This window comes from Condylura cristata, unplaced genomic scaffold (genome assembly GCF_000260355.1).
Source record: "Condylura cristata isolate star-nosed mole 26May11 unplaced genomic scaffold, ConCri1.0 scaffold00004, whole genome shotgun sequence".
NCBI classification, from domain to species: domain Eukaryota; kingdom Metazoa; phylum Chordata; class Mammalia; order Eulipotyphla; family Talpidae; genus Condylura; species Condylura cristata.
In genome coordinates, this window is record NW_004567105.1 from 57,244,830 (window position 1) to 57,271,459 (window position 26,630).

At 48.1% G+C, this 26,630-nt stretch overlaps 1 protein-coding gene across 1 annotated transcript; it reads left to right on the forward strand.

Annotated features, from left to right (window-relative positions):
* The first annotated feature begins 2,644 nt into the window (after positions 1-2,644).
* On the forward strand, positions 2,645-23,767 carry WNT5A (wingless-type MMTV integration site family, member 5A). Its single transcript, XM_004676052.2, has 5 exons — positions 2,645-3,049; positions 8,940-9,073; positions 10,279-10,529; positions 15,099-15,391; positions 18,918-23,767. The coding sequence occupies exons 1-5, from the start codon at positions 3,044-3,046 to the stop codon at positions 19,374-19,376; spliced, it is 1,143 nt and encodes a 380-aa protein (XP_004676109.1). The 5' UTR covers positions 2,645-3,043; the 3' UTR covers positions 19,377-23,767.
* Positions 23,768-26,630: the final 2,863 nt, after the last annotated feature.

The following is a 26,630-nucleotide window of genomic DNA, read 5'->3' on the forward strand; positions in this document are numbered from 1 at the left end:
ATGTCTATGCAAGCAAAGGAAACTGGGAGAAAAGCAGGCAAGTATCCAGATCACTCAGAATATATTACTTTTAAAAAGGTTTGTGGTTGGGTAGCCAAAGGTAACCAAAAATGTTTATCGGGATTGGCCCTATGAGCAGAGTCTATTCATAGGGTAAGGCCTTTCTCCAGGAATAAGATAATCTATGTGTACTGCCTCCAGGCACCCAGGTGCTGAGTGGCTTCCGCACCCTTTGGGAGCTCTGTGCTTAGCCAACTCATTTCCTGTCATTTTTCAACACTGCTGCAGAAAAACTATATCCCCCTTGGAATCCTCATGAGGGACAATGCTGGGGTTCCTGCCCAGGGGACTCTCTGGCTGCAGCCACTGTGGAGGGGAGGGAAGGACAGTGGGAAGTTGTCCTGGCAGCAACTGGCCAAGCAGAGAGCCCTTTTGTTTAGAACCTCGCAGTTGTAGAGCAGGTCTCAGGCCAAAAGGGCTTCTCTTGCAGGTTTTGAGAATGCCGTACAACTGATGCACCTGGCAATGGAAGGCTAGGGCCGAGGAGGCTCCTAAGAGTAGGACCAGAAAGAGACAGCAAAGAAGGGGACCACATTCCTGAGTTTCTCTCCAGCCTCCTGGGAGTAGAATCTGGGATGGGAGTGGAGGCCACCCAGGAGGTAGAAGTACCCAGGCTACAGATTTTGCCCCTTAAGATCAAGTCCATGCCAGATGGAAGGGAAATGGAATTCTGTGTGTGTGTCTGTGTCTGTCTGTCTTCCACCTCCTATGTCTGGAGAGTGCTGAGCACTAAGAACAAGAGTCCCTCTCTAGTATGAGGCACTGTTTGGGGGTGGCTCCACTGGCCTGGAGTGCCTGAGGTGGGGGTGGGGGCTACCAAACTCCCCCTGCCAGGATTCCAACAACTGCAGGTGTCTGGAAGTGTGTATAAATTCAGTGCTCTGGAACCCTTCCCCCCCCCCAAACTTCTCAGGCTTCTGACCTGAGGGCATCTGCCAAGATCCACCCAGCAGGACCGCACCTCGCACCTGGATATGCTGGGTGGTAGCTGGATACTCAACCATGCACCCTAGTACCCTAACCTACTACCCTGGGGGCCTTGCAGGGTGCATGCCCCTACCTACCCTTTTCTCCAGCATCAGAGCTTAGCGAGGGGGGGGGGGGTAGGAATTGGAGGAATGTTCAGGCCATGTTCAGTGCCAGAGCAGCAGCACCCCTTGCAGGCCCAGTGGGAGCCACCTGGAAGAGGAGAGATTAAAAGGCCCATCCGGTAAAGTTGGGGTTCATCCTCCGGCGGGTCAGTGGCTTGGGAAGGCTTGCAGACAGGCCCCAGTCTGGCGGCCAGCAGGCTTCGGAGTGGACCTCTCTTTTGCAACAGATGCCTGGGGAGGGGGAGGAAGTCCAGAGAAGGGGGCTTGAGCACGGAATGTATCCCGCCTCCCTAGCACCCCAGCCCATGGTACAGCTTTAAAATCCTGCGAAGTTTGTCATAGGCCGGCCTCACTACGCATGCGCGTAGGCAAAGTTGAGTTTTTTCTTTCTGCCCCCCTCCTCTTCCCTCTCTCTTTCCAGTCGCCTTGGGTTCTGCAACTGAAGGAAAAAAAAAAAATTCCCCCCGATGAGAACACCAGGGGAAAGAGGAGTCCGAAGAGAGGGAGGGAGAGAGTGAGGCAGTTGGCCAGGAGGGCCGGGGGGTGGGTGGGGGGGACGCCGTCCCTGCGGTCGGTCAGTCTGTCTGCGGGGCGCAGGAAAGCGTGGAAGGCTGCAGCGAGCTCCGAGGCGCCGCCGCCGCCGCCCCGAGTCCGGTTCCGTGCGGCCGCTGCCCAGCGAGCTACTCCTGCCGCCGCCGCCGCCACGGTGCCCGGACCGCCAGCCGCCGGACTGTTTGCTCTCCAGCCCCTCGGGCCCGGGCGCCAAACGAGGACTCGGGCAGCCTCGCCCGCCTTGGACCGCCGCAGCTGAACTACCGCCGCTGAGCCCCTCGCCCTTCCCAGCCCCACGCCCGAGGTGCCCTCGCTCCTCTGCGCCCTGGAAAGGCGGGGAGAAGGGGGGATTAACCCGAAGAGAGAAAGAAGGGGGTCAGGAGAAGGGAGCTAGTGTCTCCCCTGCCCATCGCCCCATAAATCCACCACGCGGCAGAACGTTCGGGAACGACTTTTACCCGTTTTGCGCCCCTCTTTTGCCAAACCCTAAAATGAAAGGACAAAAGTTGGCGCTGCCTCTTGCAACTCGGAGAGCGACTTGTGCATTTTCAGCGGCATCTCCCGGAGAAAAAGCCGTGCACGCCTGATTGTTCTGTGGCCCCGAAGCTACAGTGTGTGTGCGCGTGTGTATGTGTGTGCGTGTGTGTATGTGGGTGTTGTCTGTGTGTGTCCACAGACGTCTACACACTCGCTCGCGGCCACAGGATCAGCGCCTGGAAGCAGACGTTTCAGCCACAGACTTGGAGAGGAGGAGCTGGAGACCAGGAGGCGTGAGCCGCCGGAGTTTGCAGAATCCGTGGTGTGAATGAACTGGGGGCACCTGGGCGCAAGGATCGCCCCCCCCCACCCTGCCCCGGGCCAGAGTTGAGTAGTGGGGCATTTTTTTTTTCACCCTCTTGTGAAGAATTTTTTTTTTTTATTATTTGTTGTAAAGTCTTTTGCACAATCACGCCCACATTTGGGGTTGGAAAGCCCTAATTACCGCCGTCGCTGATGGACGTTGGAGAGGGAGCGCCTCGCCGCGGAACAGTCGCCTGCGCGCTCTCGCCGGACCCGCGGCTCCTTTCTAGCGCCCGGGCCCGACCCTTTAGGTGCTTCGGGCCGGCTGGCTTCTGCGCCTCCTGGATTCCCGGGCGCATCCCAGTGTGGCTCCGGCGCCCAGATTCGGGAGCCAGTGTCCACTTTAGCTTCCATTCCGCGCGTCTGTCCAACGCGCCCCGGAGGAACCCTCAACTCTGCGCGGAATCGTCCCCCAAGCCTTAACCTGGTCGCTCCGCTCGGATTCCTCGGCTGCCCTCAGTCGGGTGGCGACTTCCTCCCCGCGCCCCCTCCCCCTCGCCATGAAGGTAGGTGTTCAGTGCGCCGGCGACACTCGCCACTTTTTTTCCTTGCCTTTTTTTTCTTTTGGAAGTTAACTGAAACATCCCCCACCCCCTCGGTCCCTCAGCACACATCTCCTCCTATCCCTCCATTTCTTCTATGGTCTGGAGAGGCTGGAACTCCCCAGTTGTTGGCAGGGACCCTGACCTCTTAGATTGCCACCCCGCCGCGCACTCCTTGTGTCTCCTGGGAGACCACTTTTTGTCCCAACAAACGTTCTGCAAACTTCTTCGACTTTGAAGAAAACACGGGAAAGAATTATGGCAGAAAAGCTTGAGTGTGGGTCACAGACGACTTTGCCTTTACCTAGAGAACTTCTCGTGTAATTTATTATGTATATTTCAGCAACAGCATAATGATTCAATTCAACAAATATTTACCGAGCGCCCACTGCGCGGGCACCGAGAAGGTGGGTGGCCAGGGCTCAGAAAGGGGAAGGGGACCCATTGGTTGGGGAAAAGAACTAAAGGCCCACAACCTAGCACTGGTGCACCCCGGCCCTCTGCAGCCAGTAGCCAGGTTGCAGACGCCTCTCGACCGGGAACCCTAGTGCTAGAGGCTTTGTGCCTTTAAGAGTGCCTGGCTGGGGGCCAGCGCGCACCCAGGCGCGGGGAGCTGGGTCGCGTTATTAGCATTATTAGCCGCCACTGGGTGAGCTCAAGCACTTAGCAGCGGTGGTGGGGGTGGGGAATGCTGGCTCTAATTCTGTCCCCTGGAAGAGTGCACCCAGGCTCCCAGCAAGGAATCTGCCCGGTCCTTTGAAAACATTTGGGCCTCTGGGTTGGGAGAACAGGCTGGTGGTGGGGGGCAGTTTGTGAACTCTTGTTTGTTTTAATTGTCAGTTGTATGTTAAAGCCGAGTCACACACTCCGAGGGTCACTGAGAGTTCACTTTTAAGAAAAGTTAACATTTCTCCCTACAATTTAACTTGCTGTTTTCTAAACAACTTTTCTCGCCATTCCAAGGTTTCATCTTATTTCCATTTTCCTCTTCTATTTTTAGTTGTCTAGAAAATAAAGTTGTAATTGGAAGATGTTTCCAAATGCAAACAATCCTCCTTCCAAAAAAAAAAAAAATTAAAAACAACAACAAAACCTGGATATCTCGAGGCCTTGTTTTACTCCCCAGTCCCAGTCGGCATGGGGCCCCTTCTCTTCCCTCAGCCTTTAAATGGACAGCTCGTTGTTTGGAAGTCACTTGGAGCCTGCAGCGAGTGGCAACTCCTCAGCCCCTGTCCCCTGCCAACATCCACAGCTGCAACTATCCAGATGCCTAGATTTAATTTCTAGAGCGCCTGTGCCAGGGGAGTTCCAAGGGGGACGATGTCGAGAGCGCACAAACGTTGGCGAAGCAGTAGAAGTGGTGTGTGTTGGAATTGTGGACCTGTGCCCTCGTGTGTGTCCATGGGGCGGGGGGGGGGGCGGTGAGAGGGCAGAGGTTAGATGTTTTCGGATCTTGGGCGTACTAGCCACCTTCCTGCGCGGCCCCACAAGTGAGAACTCTCTCCTGGATGCTCTGGCGGAGCATCCCGAGCCTTCGCTTTCCCTTGTCTGGGTGCTTCGGAGCACAAGGGGTTAGCACTGAGCGCTCGGAGCTTAGTTCTTTCCGCTGCCTTTTCTTCTCCACTGTGCGGTACCGGCTGCCCCCTGTTGGCTGCCTTCAGGTAGGGCGCCTTGGAGTCTTGTGGCAAGCGCGCTGGCCTTTCTCTCCTACCTCTGGCTCTGTTCTTCCTTCTCTACCAGCAGTTCCTACTCTCAGAGTAAAGGCCCTGGAACGCCCCTGGAGGACCAACTGTATTGTGCGGCCACCGCAGTACGGAAGAAATGTTGGATCCTACTCAGCAAATGGGACTATGAGGAGTGCGTTTAGGGTTGGTACTTCTCCAAGGCAGGTCATAGCTACTCAGTTGTAACCTGGGAGGCCTCAGATGTGATTTTGTTTCTCTCTCTCTCTCCAGATCCTAGTTGAGACCCAGTTGAGAAAAGTATTGCTTCCTCTCACCTGACTTCCGTTTCTTTGTCTATTAAAAAGGAGTTGAAACCACCTCTAAAGAGATGGTCAAGGGGGTCTTTAGTTTATTTTCCTCTTTCAAGGACACTGTGCTCTTCCTTAGGACAAAGTTAAAAGCCTGTGCAGAGGAGAGTTAGATACCCTAAGTGAGAAGGTGTAAAAGTGTGTGTGTGGAAAGGGGGTTGTCTTGAGGTGTAGAGTGCCTTCTCAAGGGTTGGAGGAAGAAAGAGAACAGGATAGTTTTCCCTGGAGCCTCCTGGACCTGCTGTCTGTTTGAGTCCTGGGCAGGCCATAGTCTCCTCTGGCCTTTTCAGGGATTTTGGCATGAAGACTCATTCCAACCTCTTTCTCCAGCTCCCCCACCCCCACCCCAGCTCAGTGGACATATCCCAGCAATTTGAGGCTGCCCAGGTTTGTCTGAGCCCAGGCTAGAGGCACTGGGAAGCACTGACTCCTTGTCTGCTTCTCCCAAAGTGAACTCCTATCCCTTCCACTAGTTCATCCTTCAGTATCTCCCACTGCTCTGTGTTCCCTCAGAGCAGAGTGATCCAGCTTTAGCTGCAGCTGAGTTTTTCCTCCTCACAAATTTTTCCATCTTCTTGCTTGAGAAATGAGGAAAACAAATTTATTTCCCACCAAGAGCTGGGATTTTTGGAGTTTCCTATCCTTTTCTCCACCATAAGCACAAGTCAAATTCACTTCTTCCTCCCAGTTCCTCTCCCTCACTATTTCTATTTCGGAGACTTGAGAGATCTGAATGCAAAGAACCTTAGGGAATGCCCAGATCCTTGAGATGGCACCAGCGATGGGAGTTGGGGTCAGAATCGGGTGTGGGGGGGGGCTGTGGGGGTTTGTGCTCATATTAAAATGCTCGCTGAGGGTCCTGAAAGTCCTCTAACCAGCATGATGTTTTCACCTCTCACCACCATGACCAGCATCCCATTTGATTAAAAAAGAAAGAAAGAAAGAAAGAAAGAGAGAGAGAGAGAGAGAGAGAGAGAGAGAGAGAGAGAAAAGAAAAGTTAGGAACACCTTTCATCACTGTGAAGGTTTGGGAGGAGAAACAAAATAAGCAGCCACTAAGTTGAACATCGATGGGTTGGAGGCAAGGGCTTTGGAACACAATATCCCCACAACACCCCTCCCGAACCCCTCAAATGTCTGAATGCTTTGGAACTCTACACTATAATAGATTTCGAGCATTCTTTATGAAGTTGGCTTTCAGGGCTCTGAAAGGTTCTGAAATATTTAGCTCATGCTTTGATATATTCAGCTTCTACCTGGACTTTTGTTTTTAGCACGGTGTGACAGTCTCAGAAGTCTCATTGTGTATGTGTGTGTGTGTGTGTGTGTTTTCCTCTTCAACCAAATCTCTCAAACAGGCAGGTATGTGTACCCTGCAGAGACGATATGTTTATTAGTGGGTTCCCTGTGGGTTCCTTCAGCCTTTCAAACTTGTGGGGCCTTTTCTGGATTGCTCGAGGATTGGAACAGGAAGAGAGCCAAGGTGTTCCCGGCGAGTTTGCGGGGTTAAGTGGAGGCGCGTCTCACGGGGCTCTCCTTCCAAATTCCCTCTGGGACATCTCGGGCCTACTGCCACCTGGTGACCCGAGTGGAGGAGATCCCAAGACCCACTCCGGGTTGGTCTCACTGGTAGGAAAGGGTGGGCTCTCGCCAGGGTCGTCCCGGGGAGAGTAGGTTCGGTTTGTGTGGCTTCGCCTCTAACAAAGAGATCCGCCGTAATCCGCCAAATCTGTTATCAATTTCTCCGCTGCCGGCGCCCCGCCCCGCGCGCCCCGCCCGTCGCGAAGCTCGGAAAGTGCGCGCGGCCGGCAGGGATCTCGGCGGTCCTCTCCGAAGCACGTCGAAGCGTGTATTGTGCACGAGTGTGAGTGTGTGAATATACATGAATGTGAGTGTGTCTGGTGTGTGCGCGCGCCCCGTCTTAACCGCGGTTGGGGAGAGTCGACTTTGCAGCCAGGGCCCAGTGAGAAGGCAGTCCCCGCAGCCCACCCCTCCTCTGGAGGAAACTTGACACTGCGGGCGGGGGTGGGGAGGGAGCGCAAGCCTTCTCTCCCGGGCAGGGAAACCCCTGGTTTCCATTCTCCGGGTTGCGCCCCCAGCTTGAGAGCGTTTTGGGGGCGGCGGGGCCACCGCGTAGGGTACTGAGCCCGGGTAGCCGGCGCTAGGGACTCCATAAGCACCTCCTCTCCGAGAAGTCCCAAGGAGTCCTGGGCGGTTGGCGGGCTAACTGGCACTGTCCTGACCCCTCTGCGTTTTCACCGCAGCCTAGGTCCCCTCAGGTCGTCCGCGGCGCAGGCGCTTCCCGGGAGTGGCGCTGCTCACCTTTCCTTTCTTTAGGAAGGGGCTCTCTCCGGCACCGCGGCCAGCACTGCGCGGCCGAGTTACACTGATCAGAGATGTAAAAGGGGATTGGAAACCCGCTCCTCCCACCCGCACCCTCCATCGCTTCGCTCCGCTGCCGCCTACAGGTGGAGAAGTCACCAGTGGGGAAGATCGGCAGCGGAAGCTTCCGAGGCCACCCCCTGCCCCCGAAATTCTTCACCGCACAAACGGTCGCCGCCGGGGCCCTCTGAGCCCAGCATCCAGAAGCTCGGCAGGGGCGCGGAGCCCGCGCGTCTTTGGCGGGGCCGGAGGTTCACTCGCACGCCTCGGGCCTCGCCCTCATTCTGGACGGAGCGAACGGTCTGAATTGGGCTGAAGGTGGAGTGGCGGTGTTGCAACGCCAGGCTCAAGATGCCGCGAGTGCTAGGGGCCCGGCAGATCCAGACTAGGGCCGCAGGAAGCCGGAGTTCCTCTGACTGCCTGTGCCCTCTCTTCGTGGCAGCTGCCAAGAGTGGGGACCAGAGGGAGAGTGAACAATCGAAATTTAAGGGAACCTTGTGGGGAGAACAAGCAAGGGACCCTCTTATGGGACAAGGGGACCCAGATCTCTCTCTTTCTTTAAGATGCCAGCCCTTCCCGGGGCACACAGAGTTGGAGAAGGCCGCCGTCAGGAGCGGGGCACTGTTTTCCGGTTTCCACGGCTGGGCAAGCAGATCTTGCGCCCCCTTATTCCCAGTGTCCTCTCTTGCCTCGTCCCACTCCCGTCTGGCTAAGGAGCAGACGGGGAAATACAGGCTGTGCTTGCCTCTCTAGAAGTGGTTTGGTTCCCCCCCCCCCAAATCGGCCCGTAAACTGATTGTGAAGCACAAGAAGTTAATTCTGAAGCTGCATTTCCCCACTGGGCACTCACGCGCGCGCTGCTCCCGGGGGCCTCGCCCCCCACCCCTTGCCCTTCCCTCCCGCGTCCTGCCCCCACCCCCACCCCCGCGCGGGCCACCCCGCCTCCTCCGCAGCCGGCGGCGGCGCGCTTCACTCGCCTTGGTGATCCTTTGGCCGATGGAATTAATTCCTGCTCCACTTGTTGCTCCGCTCAGGTCGGGCAGAGGACGAGGGTGGCGGCGGGTTCCCGAGTGAATTCCCGAGGAGGGACGGAACTCAGCGCGAACTAGAGGGGAGCGAGGGGGTGCGGGACGCGCAAGCAGGAAGGAGGCAGCGCCTGGCACCAGGGCTTTGACTCAACAGCATTGAGACATGTTTGTAATCGCTGGCGTGCCCCGCGCGCAGGATCCCAGCGAAATCAGATTTCCTGGTGAGGTTGCGTGGGTGGATTAATTTGGAAAAAGAAACTGCCTGTATCTTGCCATCAAAAAACACACCGAAGAGAAGCGCGGTCAATCAACAGTAAACTTAAGAGACCCCGGATGCTTCCGTTGTTTAAACTTGTATGCTTGAAAATTATCTGAGAGGCAATAAACATCTGCTCCTTTCTTCCCTCTCCAGAAGTCGATTGGAATATTAAGCCCAGGAGTTGCTTTGGGGACGGCTGGAAGTGCAATGTCTTCCAAGTTCTTCCTAATGGCTTTGGCCATATTTTTTTCCTTCGCCCAGGTTGTAATAGAAGCCAATTCTTGGTGGTAAGTTCATGCTTTATACATATTCCTTTTTTAAATTTATTTTTAAAAGATTAGTTTGCATGATGCTGCAGTATTTAAAGCTGAATTGTGAGTTTGGGTGCTTTTTTCTAATACAGATTTTGTTTACATATCTCTTTCAATCGGAATTTTATTTTCATTTGCTAATATTGGAAAGCTTATCTTTAGCTCCAAAGGGAATTGGACCTATAAATCTAGACCTTTTTCTAGGAGGTCCTTGTTCAGATGTATGCTTGTAGTATACCATGGAATCAAAGGGAACTTAAATGCACTTCTCTGATCACTGTAAGCCTATCAACAAAACTTACTTTTTGCCACCTCTAGGTAGTAAAAAAGAGTTCCAACTTTTATTTTCTGTCAGTTGAGGTTATCAACCCAGGGTCTGATATAGACAGCGTTCTAGTAAGACAGCTAACCTTCAAGTGGGGAAGAATATGGGCTTGAAATCTGATCAAAAGGGGGTTGGCTTGAAGCAGTCAAATATCCCTAAACGAGGGTTTTCTTTCTAGCAGGGGCCTTGTAGATAGACTGCAATATATCCAGAGGATTATTTTTGACGGGTTCTGGATATTTTTTTCCCCTGTAAATGAACAGCATTTTTCTGACTGTCAAACATGACTTCTGTTCACTGGATACCTTGTCTTGGGTCCTTTACAATCACATAAGGAGCCCTTTTAAAATGTCCAGAACATGGTGAATTTTCTTCAGTCTGTATACTTGTCTCACTGTTCTTCCATCAGTCAAAAGGAACTGCTATCTCCTGCCCGTGTCGAATTGTGTCTACTTTCAACATTCATATTTTTTCAAGGCAGATCAGTCCAATTTGTGGGGCAAAGTGAGTCACTTTCTCTAATGTCAGAGTCCCGTCCCCGAAACCGCCATTTCCCCCATTCTGAGTGGATTTCGGAAATATTGGTTCAAATGTATGGCAGGGGGCAAGGAAGGGAGTGAAAACTCTAACTGAGGAGCCAGATGGCGGGGTGGGGAGTACACAATACCTCCGTTTTCTGAGTGGAGTTTAAACAGAGAAGTTTTATGAAACCCTTCTCATACTTTGTCATGAGGACAAGCAGGAGAGAAAAAGCATCTGTGTGCTTAAAACTATGTATTGCTGACATGCTTTCATGGGGCCTACCTCTAGAGTTCACGTAAATCTTGAATGCACATCTCCCCCCTCCCCCCTTTAGGTCGCTAGGTATGAATAACCCTGTTCAGATGTCAGAAGTATATATCATAGGAGCGCAGCCTCTCTGCAGCCAACTGGCAGGACTTTCTCAAGGACAGAAGAAACTCTGCCACTTGTATCAGGACCACATGCAGTACATCGGGGAAGGTGCGAAGACAGGCATCAAAGAATGCCAGTATCAATTCCGCCATCGAAGATGGAACTGCAGCACCGTGGATAACACCTCCGTTTTTGGCAGGGTTATGCAGATAGGTAGGAAACTGTTTAACATGTCTTTAAAAACATATAAACTTGTAAAAATCTTTAATGCTTACTCCAAGCTTGATATGGCAGGGCACTCCAGCAAGGTGATGACTCAGGGGCTTTATCACTGTTACTGCTTGTGTTGTGTCCTGGCCCACACCTGAGAGTAAGTTTTAGACTTCTTTCACAAATCAAGAGGAGCACATATAAGACACCTTTGTTCCTCTGGAACTTTTTGGTTGTTGTTCTAACAAAGCATTTTGTTTAAAAAAGCAGAAGTTACTCTGGTTTCTCAATGGTAGATGAGGGAAGTTGAATCCTTTATGTATTTTTAAACTTCAAAACTTTTCACCGGTAGACATTTCCTAACTCAAGCCACAATTCAAATGGACCATGCATCAAGCTAAAAATTGTCATCTTTCAGAATGCTGGGTATGTTGAAAGCAAATAAGGTTTTAATTTTCCTAATGTAGATATTTCCTGAAGCAGCAGATATATATATATATATGTTAAAAGCTTTATTTTTAGTCCCAGAAAGAATTTTAATTAGAAATGATCCAATTTACATTTGTGATTTTGGCAATTGGTATAAAAAAGCACATGCTTTAGAGCTCAACTTAAAAAAAGTCTCACTCACAGTTTAATTCTTGATTTTATGTATGTTGTTGAACTTGGTATTCCATTCAGGGAGGAGGTAACATTAAAGCTGGGCTAAGGGCAAAGAATTTGAGAGATCAGTCTGTCTCTGGTTTGGCTTAATAGCAGAGGATGCTATCTGACAGATGTGGCCCTGTGTGCGCTTTCTAGTGTGAATATTTTAGGTCTCTTGACTTTTATGCAAACAAGGCCTTATAATTAATATTACTGCAGTGACTCAAAATAAGGAGCAATTTATCAAAGGAATTAACTGTTTATACTGACTGCAGATAAAAAAAGTTGGCTTAATATCCATCACGGATGGATAAAATGCTTTTTTAAATCTCTTGAAAAGTGCATTCATTGAGAACAAAAAGGAGTTGTCAGTGGATGTTTCAGCCAAGCGGCTTCATAAACTAAAATAATACAGGACTGGAAGCCATCCCTCTAATTGAATGGGAAAAAGTTCTGCAGCTTCAGCCTGCAAAGTTTCATAGGGCTTTGTCCTTCCTGTTAATGATTAAAATGTGCTAATGTATATGCTGGAATCTGAATGTAGGAGTCAGGCTATGGGAATACAGACATTCTCCCTGAATATGGACTGTCTTATGTAGTTAGCCGGGGGAATGCTAGAGATTTAATTCTGTATGTTGATCTTGTGAGTAAACTCCAGACTTTTTTTTTTTTTTTTAGCATAGGCAAATAATACATTGTCAGTTTCCCTCCCTTACTTTTGCCTTATGTGTTCCACTTAACTGCCTCCCCTTCAAAGTGTGGGACCATGTTTTCACATGTAGACAAGTTAACAAAATCACCTATCTCTGATGGGAACCAGGAACAGAAAGAGCAGTTGGAATTGTGTGTCTGTGTAGTCACTTGAATATAGCCTTGATTTAAAATCTTCCTCTTCTCTTCCTGCATAGTTGGTTTGGGACTGAGATGTTCAAAATAAGCCATCATTTGATAAGTTTGCATTTTGTTGGAGATGTATTTAAAATAGAGTTCAGGATCCAAAGTGCCTGTTCTGGAAGGGGTCAGAGCCTGTGGCCCAAAGGCCCGTATATTTAATTGTCCCTTGGAAGTGCACTCTCTGGCCCTCAGCTGAGTGATGCCACAGCCTAGGGTGATGGGGAGTGGGTGGGAGCAGAATCTCTAGACAGCTGAGTGCACTTTCTAGTGTGAATATTTTAGGTCTGAGATACTGGCAGCCCATGCAGATACACTCAGCCAGTCAGTCATCTGAGGCACAGGGAAGAAGAAAGCACCTACTGCGTTTCCCTTTCCCTGGGTATCTGAGTAGAAAGTTGCTGCTGGGTGGCTTCCTGGGCTGTTTTGCTGGAATACCAAAGGGACTCCTCTCCTTCTTACTTACTTTCAAAGGAGCTGGAGAGAAGGAAAAACACAGACTCAGCCCCAATAGTGGGAAAAGTGATTTAGCTTTCATTTTCCTCTTTAAGGGTATGTTTGAAAAGCATGAGCTAAGGGAAACATTAAAATACCTTGGATGCTGAAAGGTGTGTGGGTGTGCACCCGCCCTGAGTCCCCTAGTACTCTAGAGATACTGAGAGAATTTTTGTCCGTGAGAATCTGACCCTGGGATGGAGCTGGTGTCTGAGAAACTCAGGCTGCCACCTCCAACCCCTCCTCAACTCATTTTTCTAGGGTGCCAATTGCCTAGGAGGCAGTGTGTGCAATCACCCCATGAAGGGCCCTCTCTTCATTTTGGAAACATTCTCATTTTTCATCATGCTACTCTTTCCTTCCAGCTTTTGTCTAGTCTCTTCTTTGTTTCCTCACTGTGAAAAGATATGTAAGAAAGGCGCCATTTTTTTAGGAGGGTGAGGAGCAGAATAGATGCAGATTTCCCAGAGAGGGAAACCCTGCCTGAAGCAGCAGTGTTCCATCCAGGATGACCGTATCCACTGGCAATTAGCCAAAGAGCACTTTTCAAACTGATGTTTTCCCTGCAGTGACCAGTTAGCTTAGCGAGTTCTACCAAGTTTGTATGCTGGAGTAAAAAAAAAAGAACTCCTCAAGAGATAATTACGAAAAAAAGCAGTATTATTGTGTCTTGTATAAATGTCCTTTTATGCTCTGTACAATCAAAGGACAGTATCTTGTTTTCCTCTTTCCCCAGAGAGTTGTTTATCTGTACTTCCTCTAGCTACAGCCTCCTCATTCTACAAGTCTCCCATCCAGGGCCACCGCCTTCTCTGTATTATCAGTGTTAATCCTCAAGTAACTCCCTAGAATCTGTCTTCTCTCCTCATTTCTCTCCACTCCCCTGATGCTCTCTGTGTCTCTAATTCAGGCTAGAGAGATACAACACCCCCATAGGAACTTTCTGGATCCTCCTGCCAACCACCAGCACGCTTCTCAAGTTATTCATTTTTAAAACGTAGGGAGGAAGGCCTGTGATGAATCATAAGCGTTGTCATTGCTGCAAGAAGGAATCTGATGGCTGGGATTGAAGAGAGGAGATGCCCAAGAACAGGGCTATGGCCGGACCCTTGAGCTTGGCGCACCAGCCCCTGCAGAATGACCCTCTCTCTGGCTGGCACCAAGTCCTGTGGTCAGCTCTTCTGGTGCTGCCCTCATCCCACCCACAGTAGAGATTGTTAACAAGGTCTCTAAACACAGGAGAAACCAATTCTGGCCCAGGATTCCAGTGAGAGAAGGGGCCTTTTCCCCCCTAGGCATCTCTATTCAATACCCTTATTTTATAGTTGAGGAAAGTGAGACCCTCTTCCCCTGCCCCAGCAGGCCCACTTCAGCTGGCCTGGTGTTAACCCTTTCTCTTTCATATCACATACACCGTGTTTTATAAAGTGGCTTCTTATCCCTTGTAGAAATACCTCCAAGCACAAGTGGAAATGAAAGTAGCCTGTAATTGTCTTCAGGATGTTTTGCCTTAAAAGTAGGCCTCCTATTTAACAGTTTTACAGTGAGGTGTTCTTTAAAAGTTTTAGGCAAGGAGAAACTCAACCACCCTAGGCCTCAGGTTTGTGTATTCTTTGTAAGTTTTCAGAAGAAAAGATGGATTCTTTAGATTCTGCCTTCCTCTTTTTATCATTGCAACACTTAGGGGTAAGACTGTCAGGAGTTTCAGAAGTGTGTGGAAGAACAGTGGGCGTTTTAAAGGTGGACACACATCTTCTTGAATGAGAACTAGCCGTCAATCAGCCTAGAGTTTGGGAAGAGGCAATATTATTTCTAGGAACTAGTTTAGAAATGCCCCCTGAAAGGTAAAGAGCCTTGTGCTGAAACAGATATTTCATGCTGTGTGATGGAGGGGGAGGAGGCTACAGCTGCCAGAGGAGGAGGGGAGCCAGGCTGAAGCTGGGGTGGCCACAGCCAGGGTGCCTGTTGTAGTGTCTGGGTCCATTGCCAGCCTAAGGTTGTCAGCCACTCCAAGCCTAGCAAATTTTATGGTCGTGCCCTACATGTAGTTCAAAATGAAAATAATGCCAAACATCAAAATAGGTGTAAGGGCATCTACCCAAATTCTGAGCTTTTCTTCAATGCCCTCTTTCATGTGCATTTGTAAATAAGTTTTGAGTATTTCCAACAGAGTTGTGGAGAAAAGTCAATTGAGCCCCATAACCATCCTGCCTAACTAAGGCTCTAAAATGTCAGCATGAAGAGGTGGCTGGCCAGTCACTCCTTTGTCATCTGTTACTTCCCTGTGTTGGGAGGGGGGATTTCCCTTGGCTTGTCCTCAGGGTGGGCCCCTGGCCATGGTCTTGGTTGGGTTGGGGACTCCTGGATACCCTTGGGGGAGTGGGCTGCGGGGAAACCCTTGCCATGGCTGCTTTCCTGGGGCTGCAGGAGTCAGGGTGATGTGGTGATGGTGGTGGTGGGGGGGGATGTGTGTGTTTCTCCCTGTCCCTCTCTGAAGCCTGTGGGGTAGGCAGCCTGGTGACCCAGCATCCTTGCCCGCAGGCAGCCGCGAGACGGCCTTCACTTACGCGGTGAGCGCTGCCGGGGTGGTGAACGCCATGAGCAGGGCCTGCCGCGAGGGCGAGCTGTCCACCTGCGGCTGCAGCCGAGCCGCGCGCCCCAAGGACCTGCCGCGGGACTGGCTCTGGGGCGGCTGTGGCGACAACATCGACTATGGCTACCGCTTCGCCAAGGAGTTCGTGGACGCTCGCGAGCGGGAGCGCATCCACGCCAAGGGCTCCTACGAGAGCGCGCGCATCCTCATGAATCTGCACAACAACGAGGCCGGCCGCAGGGTGAGTGCCTTGGGCTCTTCCCCCACCCCTGCCTCTCTGCCTCTCCCTCTGCCACCCTCTCTGCACCTTCTAGTTCCAGTCTCTGCCTTTCTGTCAGTTTCCGCCCCTCGGCACCGTCTCCTCTCCCCTCTCCACACCCCTCGCCTGTCCAGAGGCGTCTGGGCTGAGTCACTTCCCCCTTGATTCCCTCCAGCCCAGGTGTTTCTGCAGTTGTCTGAGCAAGATCTTTCTATGCCTTTGAAATTAGTCCTCAGTGCAATTGCCCAGCCAGACTCAGATATAAAAATGTTAACATTCTCCCTCATCCCAGGACATGGAGAGAGTTATTGATCTCAGCAGGTGCCCAGATGAGGACACCAGGAGGGACCTGGTTTCGGCGAAATGCCCTGTGCCTTTCTCTCTCCTTGTCTGCCCTTCTGTCATTAGACAGCAGGTCTCCTAGAGTGAAACTTTGTTTGTTTGTTTTTAAAGATCTTTTCTAGGAAAGCTGGGATGCTTTTAGCCATGGGAATTTTATATGACCATCAGGCCATGGGCGGTAGCTCTGGAGGAAGGGAGAGCCACTCAGACATGCAGGGAAAGGAGCAGCTTGGGAACCCTCCTGCGCCTCTCTGTTCTGCCCTTTCCTTCTCCTGGTGGGGATATGAAAAACTTTTCCACAATAGTTAAAAAGACCCTTTTTTTTTTCTCTGTGGTTAAACACATGGCACTTGATGGCTGCTTTAAAATGAAGGGGTGAAAACTTTCCTTAACTTTGGCAGCACTGAAAACCAGGGCCATTATTTTTTCACAGAACCCAAGGTGGGTGCCAGGAACTTTCTGGTCAGAGATTTCACTCTTCTGTATTTTGAGGTGAGGACAAGGAAAGATAATCACAGAGCAAAATACAGAGGACTGGAGGCAGCCCTAGAGCCCTCTGGCCACCCCCACCCCCCGCATTTTAAAGATTGGAAAACTGAGGCCTGGAGGGCCTCATTCCATGCCACGGAGAACAAGTGGTGGATTCAGACAGAAGTCCAGGCACTTTTTAAATAAAGCATCTATCACCACTTCAGGGGGACGGGCTGTGGGTTTTAGAATGATAGAAATCTAAGCTACAATCCTGTTCTGTCTACACTTTCTGACTTCTGAGCCTCAGTTTCTATATCTGTTAAATGACCATGACATTAACTATCACTTGCGCAGTCGTAAGGATGGACTGCGCTTGTGTTGTCCAGTGCAACATGCGGAATTATCAGAATGTGGCTATCTCTGACCAACAAAATAACTTTACGTGGTTCAAGCAAAGACCTTCATTTAGTGTCACTCAGTAGTGAATGCTTAGTAAATGCTAACTCGATTATGAAAGTATTTTGAAGCAAAGGACCTAAAGAAGTAGATTTTCTAGATAATTCAGGCTCTTCTCAGATTTGATGGTAAACATTTGGGGTGGGGGGTGCTGGGTTGAGGGTTAGGCTTAACTTTGCAGAATATTGCCTGTGCTGCCTAGAGGGTCAGATGATGTCTTCAAAGGGAGCATGGTCTCTTCTTCTTGGGGGGTGGCATTGCTGCACTGCCCCTCTGTGGTCAACTGAGGCCATGTAATGAGTGTGACATCCCTTTCTCTCAAGCCGACAGCACCTGGCTCCTTTTCTTATCAGGGTCACCTGATGGACTTATACCCACAGTGTTCCCAGCATCTCAGTCTCCCTTACGGAAATGTGACTGACTCTTCTGGGCCCCCTCACACCCATGTTGAATGTTCTCATCCATCTTTGGGGATTTCTGGATTTCAGAGACTTCCTTCACATAGCAATATCATCATGGGTTTAGTCTCCCCGACCATAAAGTCAAAGGTTATCCAAGAAGAGAGAAGGAGATTTTGGGGAGGTAGAAAACCAGCTCTAATATTACACATTCCTTTATCATCCACCTTTTTTAATACTGAGAATTTGGGGCAATTTTATCATCTGAATAGTGACTTGGATCCTAAGGAATGGGGTTACATAGAAAAGGACAGTTTTTTTTTCCCCAGGATAGTGGGGGTGGGGAGGGAAGTTGGACCCTGTGCCAGGAAATTATATTAGACTCTCCTTGGGGCATTTGCTTTTTATTTTCTTCAAAGGGGAGCAAAGGTTAAATATGTTTGTAAAACCCTTCCTCAGACTAGCTGAGTGCCTGAAACTCTTTATTTCGAGGGAGTACACTTTGGCCTCCTTATCTTATTAAGGAAGCTCCTTATGAATCCCTGGAGGAAGAAGCTAGCTGTTCTGGGTCGAAGCAGCCTTCTCACTATAACCTCCGGTCCCTGACAGGCCCTCTGCAGCATACCAGCACCATGCCGACGCTGGATGGTCACTGGCATGGGAACTGTGGGCAGTCAGGACTATAAATAGGCAACCACCACCTCCCATATGGCTGAGCACAGTGCTGTGGGGTCAGACCTGTGGGTACTGCTACTGGGAGGCCAGGGTCACTGGACAAGGGCCCAGGAGCAAGGCCTGTATGCCATGGCCTCATTACCCTGGAGAAAGACCAGATTACTGAGTGTGTCCTACATGTCAGTTTTTGACATGTGTCCCTCATTTTGTTCTTTACAATGTTATGAGCTGGACACTGTCACAGTTGCCTTCACTAATGGAAAATGGAAGCTCAGAGCTATGAGGTCAGTAGCTTGAACTCAGGGGCAGAATGAGGACAGAATCCTTGTCTGCCTGGGTCCCAAGTGGAAGGGGAGGAGCAGTGACAGGAGTTACTCCTGATTGCCCTGCAATCTAGCTGTGTGGCCCTGTAGGCCACTTGCCGCCTCTGTGCATGACATTGCTGTTGTCTAACCTGGCCCATTGTAACATTGTTGGGAAGATGAAATAAAATAGAAGATAAGGTTTCTTATGGCAATGCTTGCTAAAAGCATTCATAATAGCAATAATTAATGAGTGAAGATGTGAACCCACATCTCACCTGGCCAGATGCCTCCAACACTATCACTTACTGACTACTGGGTGTCCATGGGCTAGTCCCTGAACACGAACTTGGTACCCAACTGCCTGGATTCAAATTCAAACACCCCTTCTTCCCAGTGTTACAGAATTAGCTCACTTTTCGGGACCTTACTTTCCTTCTCTGTGAAAAAAGGGGGTGATCATGGCACATCCACATAAACTGCTCATGGGGATGAGACCTGCTGATGCAAGTAAAAAATTGTGCAGTCTTTGGCAGGATTCCTTGATGTATTAGTTAGCTGCATGTGGTTGTGTCTCCTTGCAAGGAAGAAGTACCTGGAATGACATTTGTTCCTGTTCCCATTCAAACCCTGTATGTTCTTGTGATGATGTAATACTAACGAGGATATATCTGTAGTGTAGACCTTTTTAAAGATGACACCACCAGATTTCTGGTAGTGAGGATGGGGAGGAAATGACTCAGCCCCTCGTGTAGCTGGTGGCATCGGCCCCACCTAGAAGGTGGAGCGCTGTGTTCACCGAGCCCCTGCCGGGTCTGGGCTACGCCAGGCGCGTGCGTGCTGACTGCCTGTGTTTCCCCGCAGACGGTGTACAACCTGGCCGATGTGGCCTGCAAGTGCCACGGGGTGTCTGGCTCCTGTAGCCTCAAGACATGCTGGCTGCAGCTGGCTGACTTTCGCAAGGTGGGGGACGCCCTGAAGGAAAAGTACGACAGCGCTGCAGCCATGAGGCTCAACAGCCGGGGCAAGCTGGTGCAGGTCAACAGCCGCTTCAACTCGCCCACCACGCAGGACCTGGTCTACATCGACCCCAGCCCTGACTACTGTGTGCGCAACGAGAGCACAGGCTCCCTGGGCACCCAGGGCCGCCTTTGCAACAAGACGTCCGAGGGCATGGACGGCTGTGAGCTCATGTGCTGTGGCCGTGGCTACGACCAGTTCAAGACCGTGCAGACGGAGCGCTGTCACTGCAAGTTCCACTGGTGCTGCTATGTCAAGTGCAAGAAGTGCACAGAGATCGTGGACCAGTTTGTGTGCAAATAGTGGGCGCCTTGCCGCCTGCCTGTCCCCCAGCCCCGCTCCCAGGACCCACTTATTTATAGAAAGTACAGTGCTTCTGGTTTTTTTTTTTTTTTAATATTGTTTTATTTTCCCCCAAGAATTGCAACCGGAACCTTTAATTTTTTTTTCCCGTTCCCATCTAAGAACTCTGTGGTTTATTATTAATATTATAATTATTATTTGGCAATAATGGGGGGTGGGAACCAAGAAAAATATTTATTTTGTGGATCTTTGAAAAGGTAAGGCAAGACTTCTTCTGATGGTGTAGGATGAGGGGGCCTGATCATACCCTCACTTAGCTGTGTGCACATCCAGAAGGTAAAGGAAATTTGTTTTCTTTTTCTCAACTATGATGTCATAGGGTACAGGGAGCATCCAGCTGGGTGAGGGGGTTCAGATCTCTGTAGCTCAACGTCTGTGACCGAAATGAATTGTAAACACTCTGGTGAAAGCTGAAGTGTCTTGAGAGACAAAATTAAAATCAGGCCACCCCACCCCACTCTTCCCAGGGACTGCCAGCCTGAAATATTATCAGAATGATCATTTAGAAATGTAAGGGTGGGAACCTCATATCCCTCAAGGTAGAAGGTATATCCTGTGCCTCATTCTTCGTGAACATTCCATGTGCAGATGATCCTATTCTAATAGCTACTGATACTTGGGGAGCTGAGAGAAAAGGCTCCAGAACTTCTTAAAAACTTCAAAATGTTTCTATTAAGACAGTTATTTAAAGTGGTTACAGGAATTAAGTTTTCAGATTGGAAAAGGATCCTGAGATGACCCTAGGTGCTAAACTTTAGTTCGGAGAGGGGCCAGAGGCCAGGTGGTTGGCTTGAATATAAAGGGAAATAGACTGTCATTTTCTGAGGGATACTTGGTTAATAAATGATAATAATGAAAAGAATACATGGATTCCACTCACAGATCCTCAGCCCACACAGCAAGGTAATTGCATGCAGGTCAGCACTGCACCAGAGCAGAACACCTATTTGAGGGGAAAAAGTAAAATCCACCTCCCACTTGACCTCCAGCCCTCCCTGGCCCCATTTGCACACAGCAGCTCCACTGGGTCCCCTTGGAGTATAGGACAGGAAATGAAACATTAGGAGCGCCACTTGCAAAACAGTTCACTACTTAGGGACTTTTTCCCCCTGAAATTGTTATTGAGGAGCAGTAGTTTTCTATGTTGTAATGACAGTACTTGGCTGATGGAGTTCACAGAGCTGTTGCAGAGTTATCACTGTTATGATCCTGTGTTTGGACTACCCGCTCAAGCTTTCTCTATTATACTGCAGGTGTACCCTAAAACTGTTCCCAGTGTACTTGAACAGTTACATTTATAAGGGGGGAAATGTGGTTTAATGATGCCTGATATCTCAAAGTTTTTTGTATATAACATATATATATATATATACATATATATATAAATATAAATATAATTATATCTCAGTGCAGCCAGTGGTTCAGATTTACACTTTACTGTGGGGTTATTTCTTAGTCTAGCACAGTGTGGCCCTTCGTTGCCATCCAATGGGGATTTTTCCAAAAGATGTTGGCTTAAGCTTGGGCGGTGGTCCTGACACTGTCGTTCCTTGAAGCACCGTGTTTCTGAGGACCTGAAAAGTCTCATCCACTGACAGGCATATTAGTTTGGAGAGGTCCTTTCATACGCTCACCCCCTGCTCTCTGACCTTCATTTTGTACGCTTTCTGGAAAGGGCATTACTTGTTCCACATAGACATGGAGATGAAGAAATATTCCAACTCAGAAATATTGCCAGGCTTTTTTTTTTTCATTTTGCAGTGTGGAAGCCAGTGCCTGTTAGACCTGTTGAGTCCCTGAGGGAAATCCAGCCCACGACAGATGGAGCTAGTTTAACATTTTTTTCGAACATGGACACCTCCTTCCAAAAAGCACCATCAAGTGTGTTCTTATCTGCAGACACTAGGGCTTTCGCATTTGGAAAGCTGCATCCTCCCTGCAGCCCTCACCAGCTTGGTGGACTTTGTGTCACTGCAGCCAGCTGTGGCTCTTAATTTATTGCACAGGATATTCACTTCCCCTCGGTTGCAGTGCATTGCAAGCAAAGATCTTGAAATTAAAAAGCACTAATTCGTTTAAAATGTCACTTTTTTGGTTTTTATTCTACAAAAACCATGAAGTAATTTTTTTTTATTTGCTAAACCAGATTTTGTTTCTTTTTAGTGATTCGTGTTTATGAAGAGAGTTGAGTTTAACAATCCTAGTTTTTAAAAGAAACTATTTAATGTAAAATATTCTACTTGTCATTCAGATATTATGTCTATCTTCTATGGCCTTTATTCTGTACTTTTAATGTACATATTTCTGTCTTGTGTGATTTGTATATTTCACTGGTTTAAAAAAAAAAAAAAACAAAACCAAACATCTAAAGGCTTAGGCCGATGGAAGATAGAATATAAAATAAAACATTACTTGTATATTGGTAAGTGGTTTCAATTGTCCTTTGGATACTTCATGTGGAGATTTTTTTGAGAAACCATGAGGGATAGTTTAGGGGAACTACATGTCAGAATAATAGAAGAGTGGAGAATTTTACCAAAACCAAACTATTTGGAAGCTTCAAAAGATTCTATATGTAACGGAACAAAAGGGGAATTCTCTTTTCCTCTATATGTTCCTCAAAAACAGAAATCAAGCAGATGGCTTAAAGCTGGTTATAGGATTGTTCACATTCTTTTAGCATTATGCATGTAACTTAATTGTTTTAGAGCGTGTTGCTATTGTAACAGCTCAGAGAAGAACCAAAAGACCCAGGCTTTTATCCATGACCAGAATTTTAGTCCAAAAAAGTATATTTGTGTATCACACAACTATTGCACTTCTCTATTTGAAATTACTAATGATCGAGTATATCTATGCTCCTTTGAAAGGACTCTTATGAAAAGCAAGCCTCAGTCTGCAGAGAATGAACACTCATTGGAAACTAAAGGTTCGTTGTGTTAAGTGCAATTAATACGAATTCTCGTGCTTTCTGAAAGCGTACACCGAAATCTGGCCAACCCTGTGCAGATTGATATGCTAGCCTTCTGCTTTTTTTCTTTCCGGATAACCTTGTAACATATTGAAACCTTTTAAGGATGCCAAGAATGCATTATTCCACAAAAAAACAGTAGACCAACATATAGAGTGTTTAAAATAGCATTTCTGGGCAAATTCAAACGCTTGTGGTTCTAGGACTCACATCTGTTTCAGTTTTTCCTCAGTTGTATATTGACCAGTGTTCTTCATTGCAAAAACATATACTCGATTTGGGAGTGTCAGCATAATTTTTTCCTTCTCATCCTGGAGTACTTTCAAGATCTTCCCAATACAGGAAAATTAACAAAAAAATTTTATATAGGCAGCAGTAAACAGAGCTGTGTTCAAAATAGTAATTATGGGCTCAAGTGAAAGGAAGACTGTTTTTAGTCCTGTTTATCTGTTTTAGTTCTTGGAGTTACTGACCTCCTGAGACCGGCAGTGTATAGGTTCTAGCAGCCTACCCAAAGCCTTTTCTCATGATTTTGCCAATACCAAGTTTCAATTTGTTTTTACAAAACGTTACTCAAGCCACTTGGTTGGTGATCAAATTTGACAGCCTAGGAGAACAATTTCTCCCAGTAAGAGACTGGTACTGCCTGATTCCAAGAGATCACCAGCCAAAACAACCCCCGAGGTGGAGTGGTCCATAATGTAAGGAAAGAGAGACCACTTCCCACTTGCAGCGTATATGTGTAATGCACCAAGGCATAAATCTAAAATACTGCATTATCAGTGTAAACTATACAAGTATTTATTTTTTCTAAAAAAGTGTTTTTTTAGTCTCCCCTGTCTTTATGGAATGGTAAAAACCAGGTGCCACATTTTGAAAATAAGACGAAATGGATATTAACATCGGCAATGTAGGAATTAAAGTCTCAGTAAGGGAGTCTTATAATTTACAAATGACACTGAAATCAAGGATTGGATAATATTTTATTCTAGTGAAACATCATCTTGTTAACCAACTTTAAAAAATGGATGTAGAATGATTAAAAATTGGTATGATTTTTGAAACAAATGTGTGACTTCTCATCTAAAAGTAAAATACTGTCTCAGTATTCCAAAAGCAAAAAAGGAATGAGGGAAATCGCATCTTAGACCAGTTTTATATGCAGTGTACAATTTGCTGGGCTAGAAATGAGATAAAGATTATTTATTTTTGTTCATATCTTGTACTTTTCTATTAAAATCATTTTATGAAATTGGCGGAGTTGTGTGTGTTTAGCAGAGATGGTGTCCATGGTGACTGAGGATTGATGGGATATGAGTATGGAGTATGATTATGATTTAGGACCTCCAGAATAAAAAGTATTAACGTTTACATTTCCTACTTGTTCTGCTGCTGCTGATGTATAAAAGTGCTTGGAGATAATTATTCCACTAGACACTTTGCATATGACAGAGGATCACTCTAAAATTAACAGAAAAGAGAAGGAAGGTGGAATGATTTGAGGAGAGTAATAAAATAACATTCTAGGTAATCAGGTTGAATATTTTGGAATATCCTACTTGCATTTTGCAATGGCAATAAGCTGGTGTTCACTTCCAGAATTCTCAACCTCAGCAGTAGGCTTCGGAGGTGGGTCATTTTTTGTGTGGAATTTACCCTGTGAAATGTTTAGGAGCATCTCTGACATCTCTCCCTGTATCAGTAGTTCTCCCTCCTCTCCCCTAGTTAGTGCCAACTGAAAATGTCTGCAGACATTGCAGAATGTTCCCCAGGGAGCAAAATTGCCACCCCTGCTCTAGCTGAGAAATGTGGCATCAGATGGAGGGACAGAGGCTATGTGTGGGGTGGGGGTGTTACAGGCTAACCACAGTGATGGAGTGTTCCTTACCTAAGTTACTAACAATGCTGAGAAATGCCTTGTGAATATTCCTGCATAGAGCGTGGAGAGGCAACATCTTGCATAGCCAAAACATGTCAGCAGTAATAATATAGGCTCTGGAAGTAGAGTGCCTATATTCCAACCCACATGCTGCCATTTGCTGTGTCACCTTGGAAAAGTTGCATGACCTCTCTGTGCCTCTGAGCTCTTGTCTTTAAAATGGGAGAGCATTACAACCTACATGTTAGGGTTATGTAAAGGTGAAATTGAGTTAGTGTTTGGACTGAGAGCAGGTTCTAGTACATAGTCAATGTTCACTAGGAAAGCAGAGAAGTCTGTACCCTGGAAGATTGGATGGTGTCGACTAATACGCCTATAAATGCACCGTGTAATGCGAAGAAGCCCTCCTTCGAGTGCGTTTGGGGGAGGTGGCAACCCTGCTGCCCACTAACTATATTCCCAAATATGTTTTGCTTGACAGGGAAAACATTAAAAATACTTACAGTCGGGCCCTCTGTGGAAGTGCAACAGGTTAAATCACAGCACTATGAAGCTCTCCGCAGCCACTGCAACACAGGTTCAATCCCCAACCAGAGAGGTGACCCGCATGACACAGCAGACCTCTCCTGACCCGCCTGCTTCTCCTCTCAGCAGTGTGTTTCAATCTCTCTGCCTGTTCTTCTCCCCACTCTGTCACTGGCGAATTCTCTTACCCCCCACCCCACACCTCTGGCCTATACCCCAGTTCTTGTGTGCATAAATAAATCTTTTAAAAAATACTTAAAGTAGCTGTTTACATTGAAAGATGAGTGTTTTCATAGTCATTTTTGGACCTATGTTCTAAGTGGGAAGAGCTGGTCACCTGGACACATGGTGTCACCAGCCCCTGCAGGCACAGCTCACTGTGTGGAGTCGCCACTGTGCTAGGAGTCAGGCAGGGCCGGGGGACCTGCTGTGATGTCACTTAACTGCTCCGCAGACTCACACTGGTGGCTCTGCACAGAGCTTCTCCATCAGAGTTTATCAAGCTCACCTCATTACCATTTGGGGCTAGATCACTCTTCATTGTGAGGGGCTGCCGCGACACAGGCCTCTTCCCTCCTGGCGTCCACAGCACCTCCTCTTTGTCACCAAACATTGCTGACTACCCCTTGGGGGTGCAGAATCATCAGTGGAAAAACAATGGGACTCAACAGAAAAAGTCTATTTGTAAACTAGCCCTTGAGGTAAAAACAAACAAGCGAAACAAAAAAAGATGACTTGCGTGGTATTGGTGTGAAGACATGTATGGGTGTATCATAGGAATTTGATAACTATTCAGTGAGCGAGTGAGAAACACGTCCAATCCCAGATTTCAACCTTGCCATGCTGTCTCTGTTCTGACTGTCCTCAGTTGGAGCATGGGACAGAAGCAACCACCCAGTTAGGTTTGATGCTTCATTGACCTGCAAAAGGCTAACTCTTCTATCAGCATGGGGATTAGTGTTAAAAGCAAAGCTAGTCTGCCCCCAGGCAGCTAAAACCATTTTCTCTTGTCCCACCTTTGATACTGAGCTGAAATGTAGAAAGAACATTACACCACTCACAACCCAGGAGATTGGCAACATAAAGGTTCCTACCCAATAAAGCTTCCTACCCAAACAGGAGTGAGAGATGATGAATGAGGGGCTGCTGCTTGTCATTAGCATATTGGCAGCACCAATCACAGAGCTGTGGAGCTCAACCTGCTTCTGGGCTTCCAAGGCTGCATTCTGTTCACCCGACTCCTATCCTCCCCTCCAGTTAGGGGGGGGAGGGCTGATGCTAAGAACTCTCTCCCTGCAAGTGGTGGTGCATCCACTAGAGTCAAGAATTTTGTGGTGCAAAGGGGCTGGAATGCTACGAATCATTTCAGTAAGATTTCCAGCAGTCTTCTGTGCTGACACTGTTACTTTCATTTCAGTAACAAAGAACTGAAATCCTGGAGGGCAAAGGCTGACTCCAGAGCCCTGTTATTTCCTCTTTCTGTAGCAATGTGGAGTGGACCCTGGACAATGTCTTCCTAACCAAAGACCACATTTTCCAGACTTACTTGCATCCAGATGCAGGCAGAGGCTAGTTTCTATCAATGGGAAGTAAATGCAGTGGTGTGTGTCAGTTTTGGAGCTCAGGTTTTTGAGAAACAGGTGAGCTCTTCACTGCATTCCTCTTGGTTGGTAGCAGAAGACCCTAGTGCGGTGGGAGTTGATAGAACCATGGTGCTGAAGAAGCCTGGGCTCTTGACAAACTGACTGGAGGAAAGGAGCTGACTAGAAACTAGGTGACTAGTGATAAATTTCTGTTGTATTAAGCCTCTGATGTGCTG

Coding starts and splice junctions, on each gene's coding strand:
- WNT5A (XM_004676052.2), top strand. Junction 10,530..15,098: donor TGGCAGGGTTATGCAGATAG/GTAGGAAACTGT, acceptor CCTTGCCCGCAG/GCAGCCGCGAGACGGCCTTC. Junction 15,392..18,917: donor ACAACGAGGCCGGCCGCAGG/GTGAGTGCCTTG, acceptor GTTTCCCCGCAG/ACGGTGTACAACCTGGCCGA.